Raw genomic sequence first — 25,518 nt, forward strand, 5'->3', positions numbered from 1 at the left:
GTTAGAGCTTGGTTCTTTACTTTTAGAGTAGTGAATGAGTGGAATGCGCTCCCTGAGTCTGTAGTGGATGCTGTGACAGTGAATGAGTTTAAGGTGAGGTATGATAGATACTGCATGAATGTCAGATAGTTGTGATGAATATGATTTGGGGCCTCCCTCGATGAGTCTAATGACTCCCTGGAGTTGCCCGTAATAATAGTAATAATAATAGTAATATTTTGTTTGGCAAGGAAAAGTAGAGGGGGGACAGTCACAGGCTCTCTGCTTCCTCCCCCCCCCCCCCAGGCTAACTACTTCATGGATATGTTTGAAGAGAAAGTAAGGGCACCAGAGATCAGATCCTTTGCCTTAGACAGATCATTGAAAAATATAAAGAATTCAGACTCCCTCCGGTAATGTGTTTCTTATACTACTCTAAAGCTTTTGATTGGGTTCAGCATGTGAAACTGTGAGAAGTAATGAAAAGAATGGGTTTTCCTCAACACACTGTCAGGTTGTACAGGGAGCAAGAAGCATGGTAAGAACAGGTGTTGGATTGCCTGATTGGCTTCAGGTTGGAAAAGGAGTTAGGCAAGGATGTTTACTTTCTCCTCACTTGTTTCGTATATATATGGAGGACATCATGCATGAAGCATTGGATAAGCTCAAAACAGGAATTAGCATAAGAGGTAGATTGATCAGTAATCTGAGGTGTGTTGATGATACAGTACTCTTTTGTAATGATATGGAAGAACTAGGACAAATTCTTGACAAAGTTAACAACATCAGTAATAACAGAGGACTTCAACTCAATCCTAGCAAGACAAAGATTATGGTTCTCAAAGGAAATACAAACAGGGAAGCTCTTGAGAAACAAGTTTACCTTAATGGAGAAAGAATTGAGGAAGTCACCAAGTTTGAGTACCTGGAATCCATTATTATGTGAAGAATTGCTGTTCAGAAGACATCAGAAGAAGTTAGGAATGGTCAATAGTCAATATTTAGACAATAGTCAGAGACGTGTCTAAAATCTGGAAGGATGGATCTATCTCCATGGGAACAAAGTTGAGGATTTTGGATGCAGTTGTTTTTTCCAACAATGACTTATGGATGTGAGACTTGGATCCTTTTGGGATAAGAAAAGGATAGCTCCTTTTGAGATGTGGTGCTACAGAAGGCTATTGAGGATATCATATACTGAAAGGCATACAAATGAATGGGTGTTAGAAAAGATCAGAAGAACTTTAAGGCTCCTTAAGGATATTGACAAAAGAAAGTTAAAATATTTTGGACATATTGAAAGGATGGAAGGAGGACTTTTCAGAATAGTAATAGAAGGCAAAGTTCCTGGAAAAAGAGGAAGGGGTAGACCATCAGTGAGATGGATGGTGTGTGTGTGTGTGTGTGTGTGTGGAGCGACTAATCTTCAGAGAGTTGAAGTCTCCAGAAAAGCAAACAACAAAACTACATGGCGAGGCCTGGTGTGGCACATTATTGAACACTGGAGTGATCATACAGCATCTGTGGATGCCCAGTGAACATACAGATAAACAATCAATATCCCAGGATCCAGTTCACATAAAAAAAAAGATAACAATTTCTTAGACACTTAAGTATGGGATTATTAATACTTTATATAGCAGGGCTAAATTAGTAATTTCAATTCCCCAACAATGGCTATTTAAGAAACTACCCTAGCCTCAATAGATTTGATTGCATGAAAACTACCCATTCGAGAACTTAACAGTAACTAATCTAGCTAAGATGCCTCCATCCACTTGGGGAAAGTGATCACATGGTTTTAACCTGGGGGAATTTCCACATGCTGAAATTTTTGTTAAGTAGGGATATATGTGGAATTACAAAGCAGTTGACTATAAAAAAGCTGAGGAGTCAGCTTTCAGCAGTGCTATAGCATTTCCAAAAAACATTACCTGCCTCCATCTCCAGAACAGAGACTACACCAAAGCTATCCCATTCCATATATACAATAAAAAGCTGAAAAACTAACAAAAATCTTAAAAATACCTTCCAACCACTTACAGTACATATAAAACCAAATCATCCCTTATTTGATCCACCAATGACCAGCCATAGTTCCACCTGCCAATGTAGTTGCTAATTCCCATTGACTGATGAGAATTAGCAACTACAAAGGCCCTAGTGTTTACTAGAGCCCTTGTAGTTATGAACTATCCTACTACTGCCAAACAGGCAAGACAGCCAAAATCAGAACTGTTGAACATAAGGACAACATCCATTTCCAACACTACAGCAACTCAGGATTTATTGACCATGCTTTGGACTCCAGTCATAAAATACACTGGAAGAAAGCCACTCTATTCAATTGCAGCAAATATAAATACGAGGGTGGGCTGAAAAGTTCTCGGCCTCAAACCATAGATGGCAACACTATCTACAAGATTTTTTTTCTAAGTTCGTACATCTGTCATAAGTATCCATGTGAAATTGCAAGTCATTCTATCAAGTAGTTTGTTTTATACAGCTGTCTGAAGCAAAAGTGTTGTCTGTATCCCTTGAAATGGATAAAATTGAGTATCATACAGTTATAAAATTCTTTGTAAAAGACGGTTTAATGCCAAAAGAAATTCAATCTAAGTTCATAAAAGTTTATGTGCACTCTTCTCCTTCGTTTTCGACAATTAAGAAATGGGCTGCCGAGTTTAAACATGGCCGTACCAGCCTTGAAGATGATCCACGTGAAGGACATCTAAAAAGTGTAACAATACCAGAAATCATTGACCAAGTGCCCGATGTGGTATTGGATGACCAGCAAGTCAAAGTGCGTGAAATTGCCGAGACTATAGGCATTTCAAAAGAATGTATAGGTTATATTTTGCATGAAGAATTGCATATGAAAAAGCTTTGTGCAAGATGAGTGGCTTGTTCACAGCAGATCAAAAATGCACTCACATGAAAATCTCTGAACATTGTTTGGAGTGCTTTAACAAGAATAAAACTGATTTTGTACCTTGATTTATTACCATGGATGAGACTTGGATTCACCATTACACACCAGAATCCAAACAGCAGTCAAAATAGTGGACAGAAGCCAGTTGTTCAGCCCAAAGAAGACAAGATTGGTTCCATAAGCAGGAAAGGTCATGGCATCGGTGATTTGGGATGTTAAAGGCATTTTGTTTATTAATTATCTTAAAAAGGGTAAAACAATAACTGGGGAATATTATTCCGATCGCTTAACCAGACTAGACGAAAAAATTCATGAGAAAAGACCCGGTTTAAACACGAAAAAAAATCTTCTTTCATCAGGACAATGCACCTGCCCAGAAAAGTGTTTTGGCAAAGGGAAAATTAAGGGATCTGCACTATGAATTGTTGGAACACTCACCCTATTCCCCAGATTTGGCTCCCTGTGACTTCTATCTCTTCCCAAAACTAATACTCTTCCTCACTTTTTCTACTTTTTTTTTCTTTTTTCTTCGAATCAAGAGTTGATTGCAGCTGTAGAGGAGTATTTTGCAGATCTTACTGAGAACCATTACAGGGATGGGATAATGGCGCTGGGGGCATCACTATAATAAATGTATTAGTCTTAAAATAGATTATGTTGAAAAATAAAAATAATTTTGAAATTATAAATTTGTTTTTTCATTGTTAGGCTGAGAATCTTTCAGACCACCCTCGTATCAGAGACTTTTACTTTAATCTGATTCTGCCTTAAGAAACTACCCTAACCTCAACAGGGAGTTTAAATAATGCTGAAATATCTGGAGGAAATTCAGCTTGAATAAGGTCAGTTTAGATGCATGAAAACTATTCCAAATTTGGTAAGCTCTCATCCTCCATAATTCAGCTCAAAAGCCAAAGACACTCAATTTAGCCCACTATGGGGTGCTCTTTAGGACTTCAAGCTTACTCTCAGCTGACATACTTTAGCCTCATTACTTAGTGTAGTACCAGTGTGCACATATCTTATTGTGTTCTTTCCCTGATGATTGCAATATGACTTTTCCAAAATACTGGAACTACTAAATAAATTTATTTTAGTTAATATATTAGTCCACAATGTAATTTTTTTAAAAATTACAGTTATGAATAGTCCCTGTATAAGCCTTACCACCTTCCTGTAATGTGCGTTGGGAAGAAGGGAAAATTGCAGCTCATGTATGCTAATACCAGATGTATTCAGAAGGAGTTTTAGGCACTGTTTAGCTCAACTATGCCAAAAGTCAGTCATTAGTGAGACTTGGTTGACTGACATAGAAATATAATGAAAAGGATACAGTATATTCGGAGAAGATAAAAGGAACTGGATAAGGAGAAAAGGATTTTGCTAATGATAGTAGAGAAAAAGCCGAAAAGAGCAGAAGTGCATCAAAATATGGTTGCAGAAGGCAGTTCGTTTTAAGTTATCTGGTGTGAAATAGAGGTCAACAGGACAAAATATGAGAGGGGAGGGGTCTGGAAAGTTCTGATAAACAAGTAGAACAAAAATTAATTTTATGTCTTCTCATACATCCTAAAGGAAAAAGAGCCTAATTATTAAAATTTGATGAAACATTTGATGGTTAAAGGGTTTTAAGATATGTTGGGTATCTACCTGGATACTGAATGGACAAGGATGGGCTGGCAATTTGGGATTTAGCCAAAAAACTATATTCTTATTGGCTTAAATCAAAATACAAAATGATGGTACAACATGACAAAATTCATGCTTGCTGGGGCATTGCCCAGTTAAACAAAGCCCCCATTGTTTTTGCCAGGGAACCAGGACAAACAACGAAAGGTCAGCTACTGGAAGAAATCTGAAAATACACCCCAACTCAACATCACCAGAGTTAAAGATTGGTACTATCAACATAAGAAGCCTGAATGGCAAAGAAATGGAGCTAACTGAAGAATTAGATAAGTACCAGATCAACATAATAGGGGTGACTGAAACAAAAAAAGACAAACTGGTGAGATCTTTCTGAGCAATACATACAAAATGTTATATTCAGACAATGACAATCAAGGAAAAGAAGAAGTGGCCATAGTATTCAACACCAAATATGAGGCTAATCTTCTTGAATAGCAAGCAGTCTCAGGTAGAGTAATGTTGGCAAATATCAGAATGTGGAACTGGACAATGAGACTTATTTGTGCATATGATCCCACAGAAGGTTCTACTAAGGTAGAAATGGAGGAATTTTTTGAGGCTTTAGAGAAAGCAACTGAAACAAAAAAAAAAAAAAAAAAAGTTGGTCCTTGTTGAGGATCTAAATAGCAGAGTAGCAAATGACTGTCAGACATACAAAAATATTTTGGTTAAATTTGGAGAAAAGAGCAAAGCTAATAATAATGGCAAATACCTGTTGAATTTCTGCTCAGGACATGGACTGGTTATTACTAATACCATGTTCCAACATAAAAATGTGCACAAATTCACATGGAGAGAAGAGACAAGGAATAAAAAAACTCTCATTGACTATGTTATTGTTGATAGTGATGTTTTCTCCCTGGTACAGGACACCAGAGTGTACAGCTGATTTGAAATTGGAAGTGATCACTATTTAGTCTTGAGCAGGATAAAATTGAATTTCATATTGAAAAGAATAACATGTAAGAAAGTTTTAAAGCGAAAAAAAAGTTGAGCAGCTCTCAGATGTGAACTGTAGACTAAAATACACAAAGATTATTGAAGAAAAAATGAAAGAGTTTGAGAAGAGGAACCAAAACTTGGAGATTCAGTGGAAAGCTTCGAAGAAAAACCTGATTGATTCAGCCAGAGAGGCATGCGTGAGGTTGTCTGCAAGGATAGAAAAATCAGAACTCCATGGTGAATACAGGAAATTAAAGAGGCAGTAAAGGAAAAGAAGAAAGCATATCACAAGTTCCTGGCAAATAAGTCAGCTTTTGCTCTTAGAGAATACAGAAACAAATGTAAGAAAGCTAAACACTGTGTAAAACTAGCTAAACAAAAGTCATGGGAGGACTTTGGCAAGAACATAGAAAATAAATATCAAGAAGGTGGCAAGATATTCTGGAGGTTGTTGAAGAAGCTTAGAAATGGCAGAAAGAGTGCTGTAAAAGGAGTTAGAGATGATAAAGGTGACGTGAAAACAGGAGAAAAGGATATCCTTGAAGTATGGAGTAATTAATTAGAAAAATTGCTAAATGAAACAAGCAGTGATAGCACAGTGGTAAAAAACACTTGACAGGCATACAGTCAGGAATACATATCCATACTTGAAGTAGAAGAAGCCATCAATGGCTTGAAATGTGGAAAGGCAGCAGGAGTAGATGATATTCGACCAGAATTGCTGAAGTATGATGGTATAAAAGTCTTACAGTGGCTGCACTGCATAGTTCAGAAGGCCTGGACATAGGGACGAATTCCTGATGATTGGAGCAGAGCACTCATAGTAATGATATATATAAGGGAAATAAAACTGAATGTGAGAATTACAGAGACATTTCCTTACTGAGTGTTCCTGGTAAGATTTATGCAAGGATACTTGAGAAATGGTTGAGAAGAATTGTGGAAGAAAAGCTTAGTGAAGAACAAGCTGGATTCAGGCCAAATAGAGGCATGTCAGGATCAGATCTTCACTTTATACAACAAATAGTCGAGAAAGCATGGGAATATAACAATGATCTGTATTTAAGTTTTGTCGATCTGGAAAAGGTATATGATAAGATGCCAAGAAAGAAGCTATTCAATACACTATAGTTATATGGTGTCAATGGGGCATTATATCAAGCAATACTTAGTCTTTATTTGAGTTCTAAGTCAGCAGTTAGAATTGAAGGAAGTACAGGAAGCTGGTTTAATGTTAAAAATGGTGTCAGACAAGGATGTACATTATCCTCCTCTGTTATTCATTATCTATATGGATCATATTATGAAGGAAAGTGGTGTTAAACCTGATATCAAAATTGGAGATGTTAATGTCATCTCTTTGCTTTATGTGCGGATGATGTTATACTCCTAATTAAATCTACTGCAAGTCTGCAAGATTTCCTGACTAAATTGAATAACTGTTGTAATAGATATGGTATAAAGGTCAGCAATAAAAAGACAAAGACAATGAAAATAGGCAGAATCGTTGAAAATGTCAACTGCATTGTGAATGGAGAACCTGTAGAACGAGTAAAACATTTCATCTACTTAGGCACAATTTTCAGCGGAGATGGTAAATTAAATATGGAAATAGACAACAGAATCAACAAAGCTGGTATGGTAGTGAGTCAATTTGAATAAATTCATATGGAATAAAGAGAGGAACACTAAATTAACTGTATACAAGACAGTGTTCAAATCAGTTTTAACTTATGGATCTGAGAGCTGGGTCAGAAGTAAAACACTTGACCAAAGACTAGAGCGTCCTGAGAAAGATTAGAGGCGTGAACAGATGGCATCAATGGCAACATCATATTAATAACAAGGATATTAGGAAAGAACTTGACATTGTCAGAATTGAGGAATGCTTTAGCAGAGCTTATCTGAGATAGTATGGTCACTTAAACAGAATGGGTGAAGAAAGATTACCAAAACAAGTATTCTCTGCCAGGTTGGCAGGAAAATTGACCCAGGGGAAGACCAAGATATAGGTGGATTGATACGGTACAAAGTGCCTTAGACAACAGAAATATAAGATCTGATAATGTTGGAGTCTTGACAAGTAACAGACTGATTTGGAGGAAAATTGTAGATAGAAAGTTAGTAATGATGTAAATTTTTCATGTAGTACTATCCTATCCTGTACATCACTTGAGGGTACATGGCAGGAATTTGATGATATGTTCTTTCTTGTGGTTATATCATTTGCTTTATATCGTTTGTATCCTAGTTGTTTATCAGAACTTACCAGACCACCATCATCTTGTATATAATTGGTTGCTGCTATAATACAGAGGTGTAAGGGAGAATGTAGATGGTATGCATTGGCAAATTAGTATCATGAGAGTAGATTAAGTAATTATTATGGGAAATTTCAAGTACAGAGACATAGTTGGGAGGAGGAATAAGAACCATATAACCAATGCTGTTTTAAGTTCACTATTACAAACAGTAAAAGCTCAAATCCTTCATGACAGTGAACTGTATTTCCTAGCAAATGACTTTAAATTCAGTAGACAAAGGAAATGGTGGGAAATCATATACTGACAGAGCACTAAGGATTGACAGAAATCAAAGAACACAGAACATGAAAAGTACAAATGGAAACAAATAATGGGAGACAAGAACTAGAAATGTATGAAATCACAGAAATGAAAATATAGAATTAATATTTAAACTTTGAACTGCTATGTTAACTTGAATTAATATCACGGAATATTCATAATGAACTAAATATGTGCAAACTGTACCATTAAAATCAAAAATTTAGCTTGAAAATTCTAAATCAGAACAGCTCTTAACTTTGTGGATAAAGAATCTTTCAAACACAAAATGAGCTGTTACCTGCACAATCTTCATAAATTAAACTTTGAATTAAAGAAATACTGCATTTTATGCCATATTTCTTTCATTTACAGTTCTAAGAGAACAGTATCAAGTTATAACCATCTGTCCGTCTCTGGATCTCTGTCCAATTAGGTAGATGACGTAATTTTCACACCAGCTGTGCTAATCACTTTTCCTCATCCCCTAAGCTGACTAATGTTCATCACTTACATTCTTTGTAAATGGAGGTGACAAATTATAAAGCTGACTGGGTACTTGAAGTTATTTTTTTTAATTTACCACGAGCAGATTGCATTTATTTAGTTCATTATGGAAATTTTGGATGAATGTTAATTTAAACTAACACAGCATTTCAAAACTGAAACATTAATAATACATTTCCATTTTTATAATTTCATATTCTCCTTTCTTATGTCTCCCATTATTGTTTGGATTTGTACTTTCTGATGTTGTTTTGTGTTCTTTATTTCCTTTCTTTTTCCATTTCCTTTGTTATGTTTCTCATGAATTCCTTTGTTCTATTTCTCACCATTTCCTTTGTTTCATGGAAATGGAGTGGGGAATAATCCCCCCCCACACACACCCTGCAAATTCACTGTAGCGAACCTCACACAACAACAAACTATTCTCTAGTCCCTAGGGCTTCACTAAAGTGAGTGTCTACTGTAAATATGTTATATTTTGATGAAAGAGATAGGCTTTCAAACTCAGTGAAGAGAAGAGAATGTTATTCTATCAACGATACAACGCACGTGTGCAGAGAAGGCCATCATCAGACTCCTGTTCCAATAAAAAAAATAAAAAAAAACATTAGTATTTGGAAAGCATGATGAACTGGTTAAGTTAGTATTACAGAATAAATGATGTCAAGGATGCTGAAATAGATATAAATGTTCTCTGCCAGGTGGACTGCGAAAAGACCCAGAGGAAGACAAAGATATAGGTGGATTGATATAATAAAAACTGCCTTAGAAGACAGAAATATAAGATCTGATAATGTTGGAGTCATCACAGATAACAGATTAATTTGGAGGAAAATTGTTGACAGGAAGTTAGTAATGATGTAAATTCTTCATGTAGTACTATCATATTATCCCGTACATCCCTTGAGGGAACATTCAGGAATTTGATGATATCTTTGAGCATTCTAAAAATAAACTGACTAACTAGTTTGTGCTAGCCAGTCAGTTTTATGTTGAGCCCATACACGAGAGGCTGGTAAATCAACCTATAGTATGTTAGTACTATAGGTTGATGTGTATTATTATTATTACATAGTACCTCCAGGGAGTCCAAAGACTTATCGAGGGAGGGTATCTACTCTACAACTCTTTGTCTCCACTACTCAAATTCACCAACTACCAGTAACCACAACTACTATCATCATCTACACCAATGCCATCTACCACCACTAGTATTATCACAGATAATCACAAACATCCATGCCCACGGTGGGATTTGAACCTGCATCCTTTTGGCTGGAGAGCAGATAAGCTAATCACTCAGCCAACCCAGGGCAGCAAAGGAGAAACTTGTTTATATTTGATTTAAAAACCTCTATATTGTATTCCTTGGGAAACACATGGGGGGAGTCCCCCCCCCCAATTGGGCAAGTTAATGCTGCATTTTGTGCTTCTCATTCATGAAAGACACTTAATTCCACATATGAAATGTTAACTATGAGATTAAACATAGAAAGATAATGGAACAAGAACGTACTCGAATTGATGTGGATGAAACTTTCTTTTTGTCCAGCAGAATACATCACCTAAGATTTCATCAAGAGACTATTTACTTATTACTTTAATCTCTCTCTATAGGGAAAATCTGCCACTCTCAGAAGGTGCAAAAAATTTGATGCCTCAAATAGGTTTTTCTCTTTGTTTTACTTGTGTGTGTGTGTGATAATTTTCTCTCCCTTAAGCATATGTTTTATAGTAGACTGTATCACTGGTATATATGCAGAATGATTATATAAGGCATAATAGCAATGAGAGTTGGAAATAATCATATCATTATTATCTCAATATAGATTATTAACAGTGCTTTCAGAATAATTGTTGTGTGCGCGCTCTTCGCAATTAATAATCTCAATTCATGTAATAAACTAATCTGGAAACAGAAAAACTGTTCATAGAAGGCTGCTATAAGTACTAAAACTTCTTATTGATAGAATATGCCATGATGATAATTTAATTTGGGCAGGGGACAAAATATACAAGCAGTGCAACTTTTATATGAAAAAATAAAGTTAGTATTACCATTAAGTAGCTGAATGTAAATCTAATGTATCATCATACTATTTGCTTAGAATCATGGTAATTTTCATTATTGTTTTGCTTAAACATTTTCATGTATTAGAATTCTGTTTTGTTAGTTATAACACCTACTTGGCTATTCTCACAAAGTTACTCCATTCTTGAAGTTCTTTAGCTCGCTTGTTTTGTGAAGGCGGTAAGTATCCATTTCCCTAAATATAATTAGACAAGGCATGCATTTTAAAGTAATTAACAGCAAGATTTTTTAAATCCTAGAATTAAATTTCCTAAGAAATTTTCATATGCTATCAACTAATATAAAGATATACACAAGGACTAATTTCAGAAATTATCTATACATAATTTTATTTTATAATAATAATTTTATTTTATTATAATTTATATATATATAATGATACAAAATTATCTATACATAATTTTGTATCATTATATAGGAAGAATGACTACTATTTGGGTTTTTTTGGTCAAATATATTTATTTTAAACTAAGTTATACCAACTAGTTTAAAATAAATATATTTGACCAAAAAAAACCCAAATAGTAGTCATTCTCTCCTTAGTTCTATTGTCAAAAATAATCGTTTTATTTTGTATCATTATAATTTAATACATAAAATAAATTAGAGCAATAAAAATTAAATAACTAAACAGTTGTATTAGCCGACTACATTAAGCTTTATACATATAGGAAATCTGCCACAAGATACACAATTCATCATTATCATCATCGTTTATTTATAATTTTACAATTATAAATAGGAAAACCAATCAAAACAAATAAATAGTCTGTATACACTAAGACAGGACTGAGGTTCTTATGAAGTGAAGGAAAACAAGGCTTCTCTGTCACATGCTAATTGATAGATCTCTGATGCGGAGAGTTAGGGGAAAATGGGGAGAATATTGCTGATGTATTTTCAATATTGAGTTCAGGGTCTGCCTCTTTTTTTTTTTTTCCATCTGTAAGGGAGTAAAGGACTAGATCATCAAAAGGTGCAGAGGGTGGGTGTCCGAGACATTTCATTTGGTCTCTTTGAACAGAGCTGACCAGAGGATCTTGTTGGATTTCATCTAATACGGTAGAGTTGGGAATGTGGTCTTGCCAGGAGCAATCCAGGATATTCCTTCGACAAGTAGTTCCAAAGCTATTTATAATTTCGGCTGCTGCTTTTGTTAAGATGTTCCAGGTCTGGGAGCTGTATAGAAAGATAGACTGGCTGGTGCACCTGTAAAGACAAATCTTCGTCTCCTTTGAGATGAGGCTCAACTTTATTAAGACTTCTGTGGAACTGGAGTGCTACCTGTTTTCTTGTTAACAGACATTAAGATGTCTGTTAAGGAATCTGAAATGTGTGATCCTAGGTATACAAAGTCCTCTACTTCATCAAGGTGATCATTTTTGATTTATATAGATGTGCTCATCTATCTGATTTTTTAATATCTTTGTATTTTGGAAGTTTATTTTTAGTCCAAAGATTTCTGCAGTTCTCCTAAAGCTGTTGAAGCAGTTTTGGGTATCTGTAACATTGGAGTCAATGAGGACTATATCATCTGCAAAGCTCAGGTCTTCAAGGTGCATCTGTATACATGGGTCTTTGATGAGGATTCCAGATTTAACTTGAATCAATTTAAAAATATAGTTAATCACTATGATGTTTAGATATGGGGCCAGAGTATCTCCCTGTAGGACTCTGTGGTGATGGGAAAACTGTCTGTTTTGTCTCCGTTAACTAGTACTGTGGCTTGATATCAGTGGTAGGGTGCCTTGAATGCCCTGATAATTTTAGGTGGAATGCCATAAAGTTTGAATGTTTCCTATAGTCATTCCTTGTCAACAGAATCAAATGCTTTAGTAAAGTCAATAAAGTTCAAAAGCAATAATAAGTTCTTGTCCTTTGAACCCTTTATTAGTCTTCTGATGCATGAATGTGTTCTAGAGTACCACATTTTTGGAGGAATCCAGCCTGGTTTGTACGAAGTAATGGAGTTATATGTGGTTCAATTCTATTTAATATCATTCTATTGTAGATTTTTAGTGGAGTAGAAAGGAGTGCGATTCCTCTGTAGTTTTCAAGTTTGTTCAGGTTACCTTTTTTTTTTGGAATTGGCATTATTAGACCCTCTTTTCCGCTGTTCAGGAACTTTCCTAGAGGGAAGTGCAAAGTTATATATGTGTAGGAGTTGTTCTTTGATATCTATAGGGTAATGCTTTAAAGCATCAACTGTGATACCATCTGCTCCTGGTGATTTTCCTGCTTTTTGTTGTTGAAGGGCCATTTTGAACTCCCATGATGAAATCGTCACAGTTGATGCTAAGGATTTCTTTTCTGTGGTTTTCGAGATGAAATCAATGTTTGGGGTTGGTGTGTTGAGAAGAGTTTGGAAGCGTGCCTTCCATTCATCAAGTTCTTTGGTCTTGTTTTCAAACGAGGTTCCATCTTTTTTTCTTGATTCTCAATACTCTGGGTCTTCTTTCTGCTGTGCTCAGGGACTTGGCTATTTTGTAAGTTTCTCTTATCTTGTGCAATTTGTGACAGTTTCTAGCTCTTGGCAGAAGTTCTGGATATAGGCTTCTTGAGAGAACTTCATATACCCATTTTTATATTGAAGGGAATCTTGGTTTTTACTTTGCATTTTATTTTATTGTGCTTGTCAATCAGTGAGTTTGTTTCTTTGGTTACCCAGTCTTTATCTACACTTTTTGTGTTTGATTGAAGAAATGTTTGGGAGGTTACTTGATTAATGATGCTAGTTATTGCTTTAAATATATTGTCTGTGTTATCATTTGATACTGCTTGTTGGTGGTTGTTCTTTGTGAGCTGCTGAAATTGATTTGCCTTGTTAGAGTCATTTAATTCTTCCCAAATGTATCTGAGGTGTTTGTTCTATATTTGGATGCTCTTAGTCATAGCTTTAATCATGCACTTACAATTCTGTGATCAGAGTTTAATTCTATATACTATTGTATGCTCTACAGTTTTGGGCTGACCTTATCCATTTGCCATTTATTAAGATGCGATCAATTTGAGTTTTAGTTCTATTGGGGTGTTGCCAGGTCCATTTTCTTTCTAATTTATTTTGGGAATATTGATTGAAGAGATATTAAGTTCTGAGAGTTGCAAAAGACCACAAGAAGATGGCCATTTTCATTGGTTGAGTCATGGTAGGTATATTGTCCTATGTTTTTTGTGTTTCCAGCTACATCTTTTCTCATTTGTGCAATGAAATCCCCTCTAACTATATGCACATTGTGTGCAAGTATTTTGGTAATATAGCTGGCTAGGTTTTGACAGATGGTTTCTTTGTCTTTATCCTCTGTAATACACAATTAACAGAGAAAAATTCTATTAGTGTGCACTAAAACGACAGTGTATAGACTGTGAATAGTGACAGTGTGTGGATGGAGGATTAAGCAGTGTGGATAATGGATTGCATGAAGTGATCTCCAATGAGTCAGACTCCATGGAGATTACATGATAATAATAAACCACATTTTGTAATAGCATTTCCATATAGTCACGCCACTTATTATTACAACTGTACTATAAACCTAATTTTGCATTACCTAATTCTGCTATTATATTATTATATTTCATCATGCTAGAAAGGAGTTATCATTCCAAATTATTTTTTCTAATAAAAGCAGTCTTAATCACAATGAAATATATATAATTTCAAACTGTTTTGCCAATGAAAATGAAGTTTTATGGGGAAGAGGAAGTTTTTCATTAATCCATCTTAAGTTGAAATGGTTTAATGACTGAAATTACAGCACTAATATTGAAAGTCATAATTTTTAATCACTTTGTCACACACACACACATATATATACACACACACACACACACACACATATATATATATATAAATGGTCATCTGAAAGTGTCAGTTTGTTATATATTATGGATTAAATTAATGTATTACACAAGAAAGAATTTACTCTGGTACTTTTTCACACTACAGTATGCTTGTGGTCTAAGGTCTGTTACTGGCCCTTGGGTACAGGGGAGAAATTTATCAATTTTAGAAATATATAAAAACTAAAATCTGGCATGTGAGATAGCTGTAGTAACTGTAGAGAAAAATCAAGCCACAAATAATGCAAAATAAAATGAATTGAGAAATGTGCAACTATTGCTACACATTTTTTTTTATCAGGGACTAAATGAAGTATGAGTTTTTCAATACACCCACCCATACAAAGAGAGAGAGAGAGGTCATATTTCAGGCCTGTTGCCTAAGTAATATTAGATACCAGATATTTTTATTGGTATTACAAAGCTAATTAAGAAACCATGTATTTACATACATGTATACATATATGACAAGCCACAAAAAATTATACTGAAAATATATGTGGTTTTGTCCAGTTTGGGAAACATTACCTTCAAACTGCTTCATCATTGAATTGGATTATATATCATGCTCATGATGTAGTTCAACAAATTTCAGATGAGGTTTCATGGATGTAATTACATGTTAACCTTCGTGTATAGCATTTTTATGTGTTAACAGAGTACGTCATGTATTTCATTTGTTGCATGAAAGGCCAAACCTGATTTGTAAGCTTTTCTGAACATTCTTGAAATGTTCTGTGAAAGAACATTTCAAGGATGTTCAGAAAGCAGCCTATTTATCCTACACAACAGATGCCACATAAGCAGAAAATTGTGTAACTCAAATATAGCTTAGCTCTCTTAATTTTTCTCTGCATTCTCTCAGGACATTGCTTACTTACTAAGAACTTTGGATATGCTTTCTTCTTTTCCAGGACTGCCTCTAACTTCTGGCATTCATGAAGTTCTGATTTTTTTCTCTCCTTGTAGGGAAATTCATTGCATGCCTCTCTAGCTGAATTAATATTTTCTTCAAAGTTTGCCCCTGAGACTCCAAGATTTGATTGTTGTCAAAATTTCATTTTTTTTCTTGAATAATATTTGTGCAGTTGAATCTACAATTATGGGTGGGTATATTGAAAAATCATACTTCATTTAGTCCCTGATAAAAATGTGTAACAATAGTTGCACATTTCTCAATTCATTTTATTTTGTATTATTTATTTTGCAATTAGAAATGTTACAAGGTAAAAATTAATAGAATCTAACATTCAAATAAATAATAGACAGTGTGGTCTAAGGTCTGTTACTGGCAAGGTAATGAACTTTAATCCTTTTTTAAAATTCTCTTCAGTATGATATTCATGTTTATCCCACTTAAAACTAAGTGATGACCCCTTCAATTTTAAATCCTCTGTATACTCTTGCATCCCGAACTAGGAAGATACCACATTAATGGCAACATCATCAATAAGACTTCTTTTTTCTTGTTTGGAGAGGATCATGCTTCAGAGATAAATATTGAAAGAAGTGAATGATTATCAGAATTTGCAGAATGACAGACAGCAAATGAATGCATAGAACAAGGCAAGGAGATTCTGAGCCAGAGAAGATAATGAAATGAAAGTATTATCCACTTTTCTCCTACATATGGCAGAACCATATTTTCTAGATTTAATTTTTTTTGTTTTTGTTTTTTTTGTATATACAATATAAAACATCTAAATGAAATTTTTTTTTTTAACATTCACAATGCCACAAAAGTGTCACAAGAAGATGTGTGTTTGGGAGAAGTGCTGTAGCAGAAAAGTAAAAAGTATAAAATATGAAAAACAAAACTCAGAAATGAAATCATCTGACAACCTACTGATTCATATTTTTGTTACTAAATGAATCCAAATTACCTGGAAACTTAGTTTTGATTTTCATATTTAATAATAAATCATTTACTGATTAAACCACAATTACATTAAGCACCAAAAATATTAATTTGTGTGTGTGTGTGTGTGTGTGTGTGTAAAAAAAACTTTTACTGTTCCTAATCAGGGCAATTCAATGGCTGAAGAAGTCTTGTGGCATATTCAGCTGAACAGTGTAACTGCATTAATTTATTACAGTATGTATTTTTTTTTCTTTTCCATAATAAAGCTAAACGGTATAATTAACACCAGTAGGAAAAAAATACATTTATTAAACTCATATTATATATACTAATATTTTGCAAGAATTTTATCCAGCATCATCATGATAATTGTGATAAGCACACAGCACAAAACCAGGTAATTGTAAAAGCAATTTAAAATTGTACACCTAACGTATTTGCGTAGCACCCTCTATGGTCAGATAACTACAAAGTTAATTCAGAGAAGTCTGGATATTAGGTCTTAAAATGATAGTCTCCCATACTTGAGTTTGGAAAGTGCAACATAGCTGATGTTAATTCTAAGAAAAGCCTCTCAGACCTGTTTTTTGATCCTATTACATAGACGTTGTTACACTGTAACAACTTCTAATGTTATTGGATGTTTTTTAAGAAGTATGTTGACTGATCTCCTAGTTTGTACAAAGTAGACTAACTTGCAGCCACAAAGAACTTTATACACTCCCAGATGTTCAAGAGGATGTAGTCAATCTTTAGAACATATAAAAGTAGCTAGTTGGATGAAAGGTTTGAAAGTGGTATGGAGATCATATTTGCAAAGAACTTTGGGCATTTTTTCTGATGTGCCCTTAACATACAGAATGGGAATGGTTTTGTTGTGATCCTGTGTGTAGTTTCAAGCTCAGTTTGAAGGGCTGTGTTATTTGAACAAATAGCTCTGGCTCGGTGAGTAAGAGTTTTGAGAATGCCATACTGTTGGGAAGGGTGGTGGTGTGATTGTTTACAAGTGGGTTTTCTGTAGAAAGAAGGATAATGAGCCATTAGGAAGTCGTGTCACTAATGTATTTAAAAAGGGAAACTACTGTTATTTTCTTTTTCTATGATTTGTGTGGCTGTGTTGTGAGCTTGGTTTTCAAAATGCTCCATATAGAAGTTTACTGGGGGGGGGGGGGGAACCATAGCAGTCACATGTAGTTGGTTGTTTACATTTTTCCTTTCCACAGGAAACCCGCACACATGGGTAAATCTGAATAATTCAATTATGCCAAATATGGCTTAACAAGGTCAAGGGTCTCTGTCAAAGGTACATGAGTGAAAAGTGAGGTGATATCAAAACTGACCATGATGTCAGAATCTGTCAAAGTTAAATTTTCTATTAATGCTTTAAAGTGTAAAGAATTTTGAATAGATGAGGGAGAGTTGCCTGTAAGGGAGGAAAGTGATTTAGATAAATGTTTAGCCAGTTTGTAGGTGGGGCTGTCTATGCTATCTACTACTGGATGAAGAGCATATGGGGATCGTGAATTTTAGGGGCTCTGTATATCCAGGGTGGTTGGACATGATAAGGTTTAAGTTTTTTGGTAATTTCTTTAGGCCAGGATGTAACTTTTTTTCTAATAATTTGTACACTTTTCTTTTGGGATTTTGTAGGATCCAATCTATGATTTGATACATGGAAGAGTCTTTAAGAAGTTGATTCATTTTTCTGTTACTCTACTTAGTTCATAATGACAGCGGCATTACTCTTATTAGCTTTAGTTATAATAATTTGTTTATTTTTATATAGGTTCTAAGTGCTAATATTTCTTTTAGTGAAATATTATTCTATGGAGGTTTGGATTTACTTAAAATACTAGCCACATCCAACCAAATGTTAGCCACAATTAGTGCAAGTTCATGGATACCACATTCTATGTTGGTCATAATTTTTAAAAATGGTACTTTTTTGGGCGCAGTGACAAAATTATACCCACAACTAAGTGCACTGATTGTGTCCTCTGAATGTGTTTGCAACAATAGATTTATAACTATGCATTCTTGTCGTAATTATGGTCAGGAACAGCTCTGCTGTTGAAACCACATCAAATATTTGGTGCAAATTCATGGATACCACATTCTATGTTGGTCATAATTTTTAAAAATGTTACTTTTTTTTGGGTGCAGTTGCAAAATTATGTCCACAACTAAGTGTTTTAATTGTGTCCTCTGAGTATGCTTGTGACAATAGATTTATAACTATGCAGTCTTGTCATAGGTGTGGTCGGGAACAGCTCTGTTGTTGAAGCACTGCAAATATTTTCAGATGACAATTCTTAACTTTTTCAAATTCTTTACTAGCAGCATTTTCTGAGATGGAGATTAAAAAGACCACAGATCTGGATTGGGTATTTCTGAAAGCTCTTTTGTAATGTGGTGATGCCAGCGGTAGTTTCTGGCAACTGGATGCAAGTGCCGCTGATCTGTTCACAAATTAGTGCTACACTTGCCTGCATATAAATACATTTAGCTTTTGTGGAATTAAACTTCAGTTGGAACCTTAAACAGTTTCGAATGGTATTTGTGTCCTGACATCTAATATTACAGATAAAATATTACATCCTGGAAAGTAATGTCTTGTGTGACAACTGCTATATCACTAGCAAAGATAAATTTTTGACTGGCTGTTAGAGAGATATCACTTGCAGATAGTTGACAAGGGACAGTTCATTCTCTGGATAAATGTTCTGTTTTTTTTTGTCAATTCAAATGAACTTCATTTTCCTATTGGAGTGCATTTCTTCTAGCAGTTTTAGAATTTTTAAAATATACAGTAACCCTTTTTTTTTTCCATATGGGTCATAGGCTGATGTTAGGTCTTTAAAGGCAGCACATGTTTTTGAACATTTTTAGTATCTGACTTCTACATGGGTTGTGTGGGCCAAGACCTGGTCATAGCAGCTTCTGCCAGATTTATTGAGTAAGATGGCTTCTATTTTTGGAGAAATGCTAGAGAAGACAGTCCTTTCAAAAAGTTTGTAATGAATGGCACACAATGCTATAGGACAGTTATTAGGGCCATCAGTTGAATTGTTGAGTTTTGGCAAAGCTATTATCTTTGATTCATGCCAAATGTGATGAATGGGAGTCATTCATCACTTATTATTCAAGAGAAGAAATTAGATAGACTCAGGTCTCAGGATGCCATTAACACCAGGGGATTTACTTGAATTGATTAGTTTGAGAGTTGTATTAATTTCATTTAGAGTAACAGGACTGAAGTTTTTGTTTTAAATGTAGGACATGATTAGGAAATTTTTTTTGTAAAGATGATCTCTTTTTTTGGTATTATTATTACCTGACACCTCCAAGGCAATCAAGGACCCATTGAGGGAAAGCACTCTACAACTCTGTTTCTACCCTTTAATCCACCAACTACACAGGATTGTTACTACCATCTACATGCAATGCCATCTACTGCCCACCACCACTAATACATTTTAGTCTGTAAATTGCATGTGTTCTCAAGGCTGATTTGTCTGTATTTGGAATTAAAAACCTGAGTTTCTGTGAGAAAAATCCTGCTCCCTTCATGATATCAGCTAACTCACCTTCAATGGAAAATAGCTACATAAAAATTCCTCTCATCACGACAAGAATTAAACATTGGCCTTTTTCCAAATGAAGAGTGCAACATACCATTGTTTTTCCAATTGCACTAAAGGAGGAACCCTGTGGGAATTATGGATTTAGCTTTTTGCAATACTGTTTGGAGTTTACTTTTCCTTTAGTTCTGTTAGGAGTACAAGTCCAGTTGATGGAGAAGTGATCAAGTCTTTTAACTTGATCTGATAAAGTTGAGGATGTTAATTTTTGTGTCGGTGAACTCTACCTTCATCCAAGGACCTTAAAGAACCAGAAGCAGTGTCTGGAATGTTCTGTTTTTCACATTCTTCCAAAATACCAGTCTTGGTTCACCAGCATGGTTTGTAAATCTCTCTGAATCCTCTGGGAATGCCTTTTACCATATGCTATGAGGAGTTTAGTGAATTTTTTTTTGTTGCCAACAGTAGACAGAATTATGCTGTTGTTTTCAATGACAGTGAATTTCAGCCAGTTTGCTTTACTGATATGCCATTGGGATATTGGGAAGCTGTTTATTCTGGGGATTAAAAGTCATATTGTAATTAGGCAGGATCTGTGTTGGCTGTGGATATATGGAGGCAATACTTTAGGTTGAAACAAGAAGTAATTTCTGTATGGTGGCAAAGCAGAGGTCACAGGTTATTCTGATACCTATTTTCCAGATTGCTTGCTGTCATAGAGAAGATGAAGGTTGTTTATTAGCATCCAGTGGCAGTCGCAGGCCTGGGTTGTCATCGTTATCGTATCCCCATAATATACTGTACAAGATGAAATTCCTGACAATACAAGAATGGGCTGGCTGAGGATGTGCAAAGTTTGGCCAATCAAGTAGAGGAGGCGTACATATATTGTACATTGAGAAGTTGTGCACACACAGATACCAATGAAAAAGTCACTTTAAGTGTCGCAGAGGTTCAGAGTGCTTTCCAGATCTGCTTTTGCCAGTCCATCAGGTTTATCAGTGAGAAAGATGTAATTAGGTATGGCAATATTTTCTTGTGAGTTGTGGTGAGTTTCTTGTAAAACAACAGTGTCTGCTTTGTACCTGCTCTGATTTTGCCCTAGGTTTGATGTTCAGCTAAAGGATGATAAGCAATTCTCGCTGATGGTGTTTGGCTGATTTTTAAGGTGATTAAAATAATGTGGATAGACTGTAGTAGACTTATTTTAATAGTCCTCTGCCTAAACTATGGATGATGTGAAACCTTGTTGACCTGGGTGATGTTCAAGCCAGTACATCTGCTATGACAATGTGTGCTCATTTCTTGTAGTATCTAGGATACAACTGCTGACATTGGACCCAAAGGTGAGGTATTAGTCAGAATGATGGTAGCTTGCAATGGTTTCCAGCTATGAAGTAGCTTGGGACCAGTGCCGGTTGCTATCATTCCCCAAAATAGAAGAATTTCTGACATGGAGTATATGCCTGTGCAGTCACACCTTACCTGGTGGACAGTTGCTGTGGTTAATCTTCAGGTACCTCCCCAGTGACATGCTTATTTAATCGCAAGCATGGAGCACCATATCATGTTGCCATCTTAGGCTTCTATGGCATTTTGGTTTGAGAGGCCTTGCCAAGGGCCACTCCACCATCTCTGATGGCAATGCTGCTGTTGGTCTGGGACTACTTATTTGTCAGGTTATACTGCTTATCTTGCAGTTACATTCCATGTTCTGGGGAGTGATCCACCATCAGCCACCTGTGGACCCATCTGGTTGTAATCAGCTCCATGGCTTGCAATATAAAACATATTTATACTTTTGAGTTTGATGATAGGTATGTCAAGGACTGGTTAAAAAAAATATTTAATTGTTTTATTAATGGCTTCTACCATTTCATGAATGATGTTTCACATTCTCAATAGAAACATCATCAAAATGGCATTAAACAAGATCTGAATAAAATCAAAATAAGGTCAAAATAAATTATAAGAAAAAAATAACAACAATGAGGAAGCAGAGTAGTTTCTGATCTTGGCTGTTGTATGGTGCACTGGTTTCTGTTAATCATTAAGTTATCACATTAACATCCACAATCAAACCTCAGCTGGATATTTATTTGTCTTAATTTTTCCCTGATAAGATGATATTTTCTAGCAAAATAAATGCATCTCTTTACAAGTGGATATGCATTTATTTTGAGAGTGCCATTTATACTGTTCGATCAAGCCAATATTATTCATGAGTACTTTACTCTCAACAACTTTATTTCAAATTGGTCTATTATATGTTATATCACTGTGATTTTGATATTCCGAAGCACTCAGTTTTCCTCCAGGTCTTTTTCCTGCCATTTCTGCTTCATACACTAGTTTTGCTAATCTTTCATCTCTCATTCTGTTTAAGTGATGGACAGTTGCTGTGGTTAATCTTTGGGTACCTCCCCAGTGATATGCTTATTTAATGGCAAGCATGGAGCACCATATCATGTTGCCATCTTAGGATTACTGCTGCTTAGGGATTATTAACCTCCCTACCAGCCAAGGTGGATGAAATAGTGACACCAAATTGCACTTCTTATTCATGTTATTCAATGGGTTTTAGAGCTTCGTATCCAGATTTATCTCGACGTCTATAGACGTCGTGGCCGGTTGGGGGGTTAATAATGTCAAATTCATTTCTGATATCTTCATTTTTAATATAGTTCCAACATATAAAAATTTTGGATCAGGTCTTAATAGCTGTCATCTCTAGTGTTTTTGACCAACTATTTTATTCTTACCCAACTCTCAGATCCATATGTTCCAATTCTTTGAACACTCTTGTATATTGCTGGTTTACTGTGTATAATTTCTCTCTCTTTCTCACTCCATATAAATTTGCTCAGTCAGCTTTTCACCATACCAGCCTGACTTATTTGATTATTTAATTATTGCCATCTTCACCCTAAATTGTTTTGTATCTAAAAAAAAATTATTTTGTATCTAAAAGACAAAATGTGCAATCTATTTTATACATTTACAGCTGAGTATGCACAGTTGATGTTTTTCTATGAACCTGACTATTTTCAAAATTTTAGTATATTTAGTAATTTTTAATGAATATTTTCATGCCAAATTTGCCATGGCATTTAAAACGCTGAAGACTTGTAGTTCCTTTAAAAAGGATAAAATCATCTGCATACTGTAAACAACTAAGTTTAATATTCACTGTTTGAATATCAGGTTTTAAATTACTTTCATTAACAATGTGATCCATCCAGATAATAACAGTGAAAAAATAGTATAATGCCTTGTATGAGATTTAAAGTTAACCCACCTTTGTATTCTTCGGGATCTTCAATTTTAGCTGTAAGTCAGATACAGAACTCAGATTCTGTAATATAGAAACTATATTATTGTTATTGAGAGAGACCTCCAGGGAGTTAAGGACTCATCCAGGGAGGCCACATACTACACACACCAGCTATCATACTTGTTCTTCAATTCATTTGCACTGCTTGTAATGCAAATGCACACACAACATGTAATGGAAATCCATTCCAATCAGGCACCACTCTACAAGAGTAAAAACTAGATCCCATCCCCTTCTTGGCAGGATTCATTCTCAGCTTCCAAGGATGGCCCCTTGTTCTTTCACCACCCTCCATAAAATGATAAACCCTCCAAAGAAATACATTATGAGCCTTTCAAAAGTTTGTAAGACTCAAACACATCATCCCTCTTTCTCCTGCTTGTTACTGTCTGTTGTGACAAATTCTCAATCTATCTTCATAATTAGTATTCCACAATCCTGATTAGTATTCCACTATCATTTCTAACACTTTCCTTTGCACTCTTTCCATTGTATCAGAATCACAACAGAAACCAGCAAGCCAAACCTATGGATAATAGTCCAAGTAAGGTCTTATCAAGGTCTTGCAAAGAGGCAAAATGACATTCTTATTTTTACATGTCAAAGTTTGTTTCAGCATTGCAATTATCGTTTGAGTTGTATTTGCAAACCTTTGCTACATGGCTCCTCTTCAACTTCCTATCTACTAATGCTCAAAGATCTCTAAGCCTGATCAGTTTCTTAGCATAATCCCACCAATATAATCCCACACTGGCATCCAATTTCCTATGTCCACAATTCCAGCCTATTCAAATCATTCTGCAAGTACTGCATATCAAATGCATTCGTGATTACCCTACTTATCTTTGCATCATCAACAAATACCTGTATGCTGCCTGTCAAATCCTTCCCAATGTCATTAATGTACAGTTGAATAACAGTGGACCAAGGACTGATTACATTAACTCTTGCAGACAGACTCACATCTCACATATTTCACTTTGTGATATCTATCTGTCAGCCATCCTCATATTCCCACTAATATTTTATAATCAAATCTCATATTCCATAAATTTATGCAATGGTCTTTGATGCTGTATCCATTCCCCCTTGTCTAGCTCAATGGTAACATTATTATAGAATGTGAGAAAGTTGCTAAAACATGACCTTCCCTTAGTAAACCCATGCTGTTTATTGCAAAGTAGATTCTCTGTCAATCCATTTCTGAATACGAGCTCTGATCAACTTTTCCAAAATCTTCACCACCATCCTGAGATACTGATTGGTTGATAGTTGGATACATTGGTCTTTGCACTCCTTTGTGCAATGTGATTACCATACATTCTTTCCACTTCTGCAAAATCTTCCCTGTTCTGAGATGCAAATTATACCTGGTCAAAGGAATAGCCAATTCAATTGACTATTCCTTTGAATTCCTAATATTCCATCAGTCTCTACTGCTGAATTCTTATTCAGTTTGTGCAACAGCTTTAATATTTCCTCCTCCTTATACACCTGATGCAAATAGACTCTTGGAACACATTCTAATATTGCATCATTTAAGTATTTTGTAAATTCTATGCACTGTCGATATTCTTCCCATCAAGCAACTGATATCACTCCACAGAACTCAGTATACTCATGTTGCTCATAATTTCCTGCTTTATAGTTCAACATGTAACCTTTTCTGAATGGAACATTCATAAACCTAGCCACTTCTGAAGCAAGTACTGCATGATCACTGTCACCAAACATAGGCAGAATAGTTACACCTTTAACTGAAATATGCTGTGACACCATAATCGAATCTAACACTTTTTTTGACCTTGAGTTCTTCTGTTACATTCTGCTTAAGGAAAACATTACTCTGTATGAAAATGTACTGGAAGGCTAAATTCCATTTATCATACACATTCTGTATTGCAAACAATTCTTTCACTTTACCAAGTGGAAGCATGGTTTCACAAGGAATTTTATATTCCTTTTCAAGACAAAAAAATGTAAAAATAAACTGTAAATTACAATTAGTAGAAAAAAAAAAAGTAACAAAAATTTAAATGAAAAATTGGAAGGCTACTCAAAAATGGGAGGGATGGAACAAGTAAACACCATCCAATGCATTTAAATTTTAGCCAAAAATATAACTGAAAATATATTAAATCAGTGTGAAAAAAGCTACATGTTCACCTTTTTCAGCTTATATCAATGATATGAAGTT

The 25,518-nt window shown here is 35.1% G+C and overlaps 1 protein-coding gene across 1 annotated transcript in view; it reads right to left on the reverse strand.

Annotated features, from left to right (window-relative positions):
* Syx5 (syntaxin 5) overlaps positions 1-25,518 on the reverse strand; it is a 202,696-nt gene that overhangs the window by 155,163 nt on the left and 22,015 nt on the right. The window contains exon 3 of the mRNA XM_090398913.1: positions 10,801-10,880. Coding sequence (XP_090255039.1) covers positions 10,801-10,880 — 80 coding nt within the window. The remainder of the gene's footprint in view (positions 1-10,800; positions 10,881-25,518) is intronic.

This window comes from Typopeltis vanoorti, chromosome 10, assembly GCF_054136105.1.
Source record: "Typopeltis vanoorti isolate ZY-2024b chromosome 10, IOZ_Tvanoo_1.0, whole genome shotgun sequence".
NCBI classification, from domain to species: Eukaryota; Metazoa; Arthropoda; class Arachnida; order Uropygi; family Thelyphonidae; genus Typopeltis; species Typopeltis vanoorti.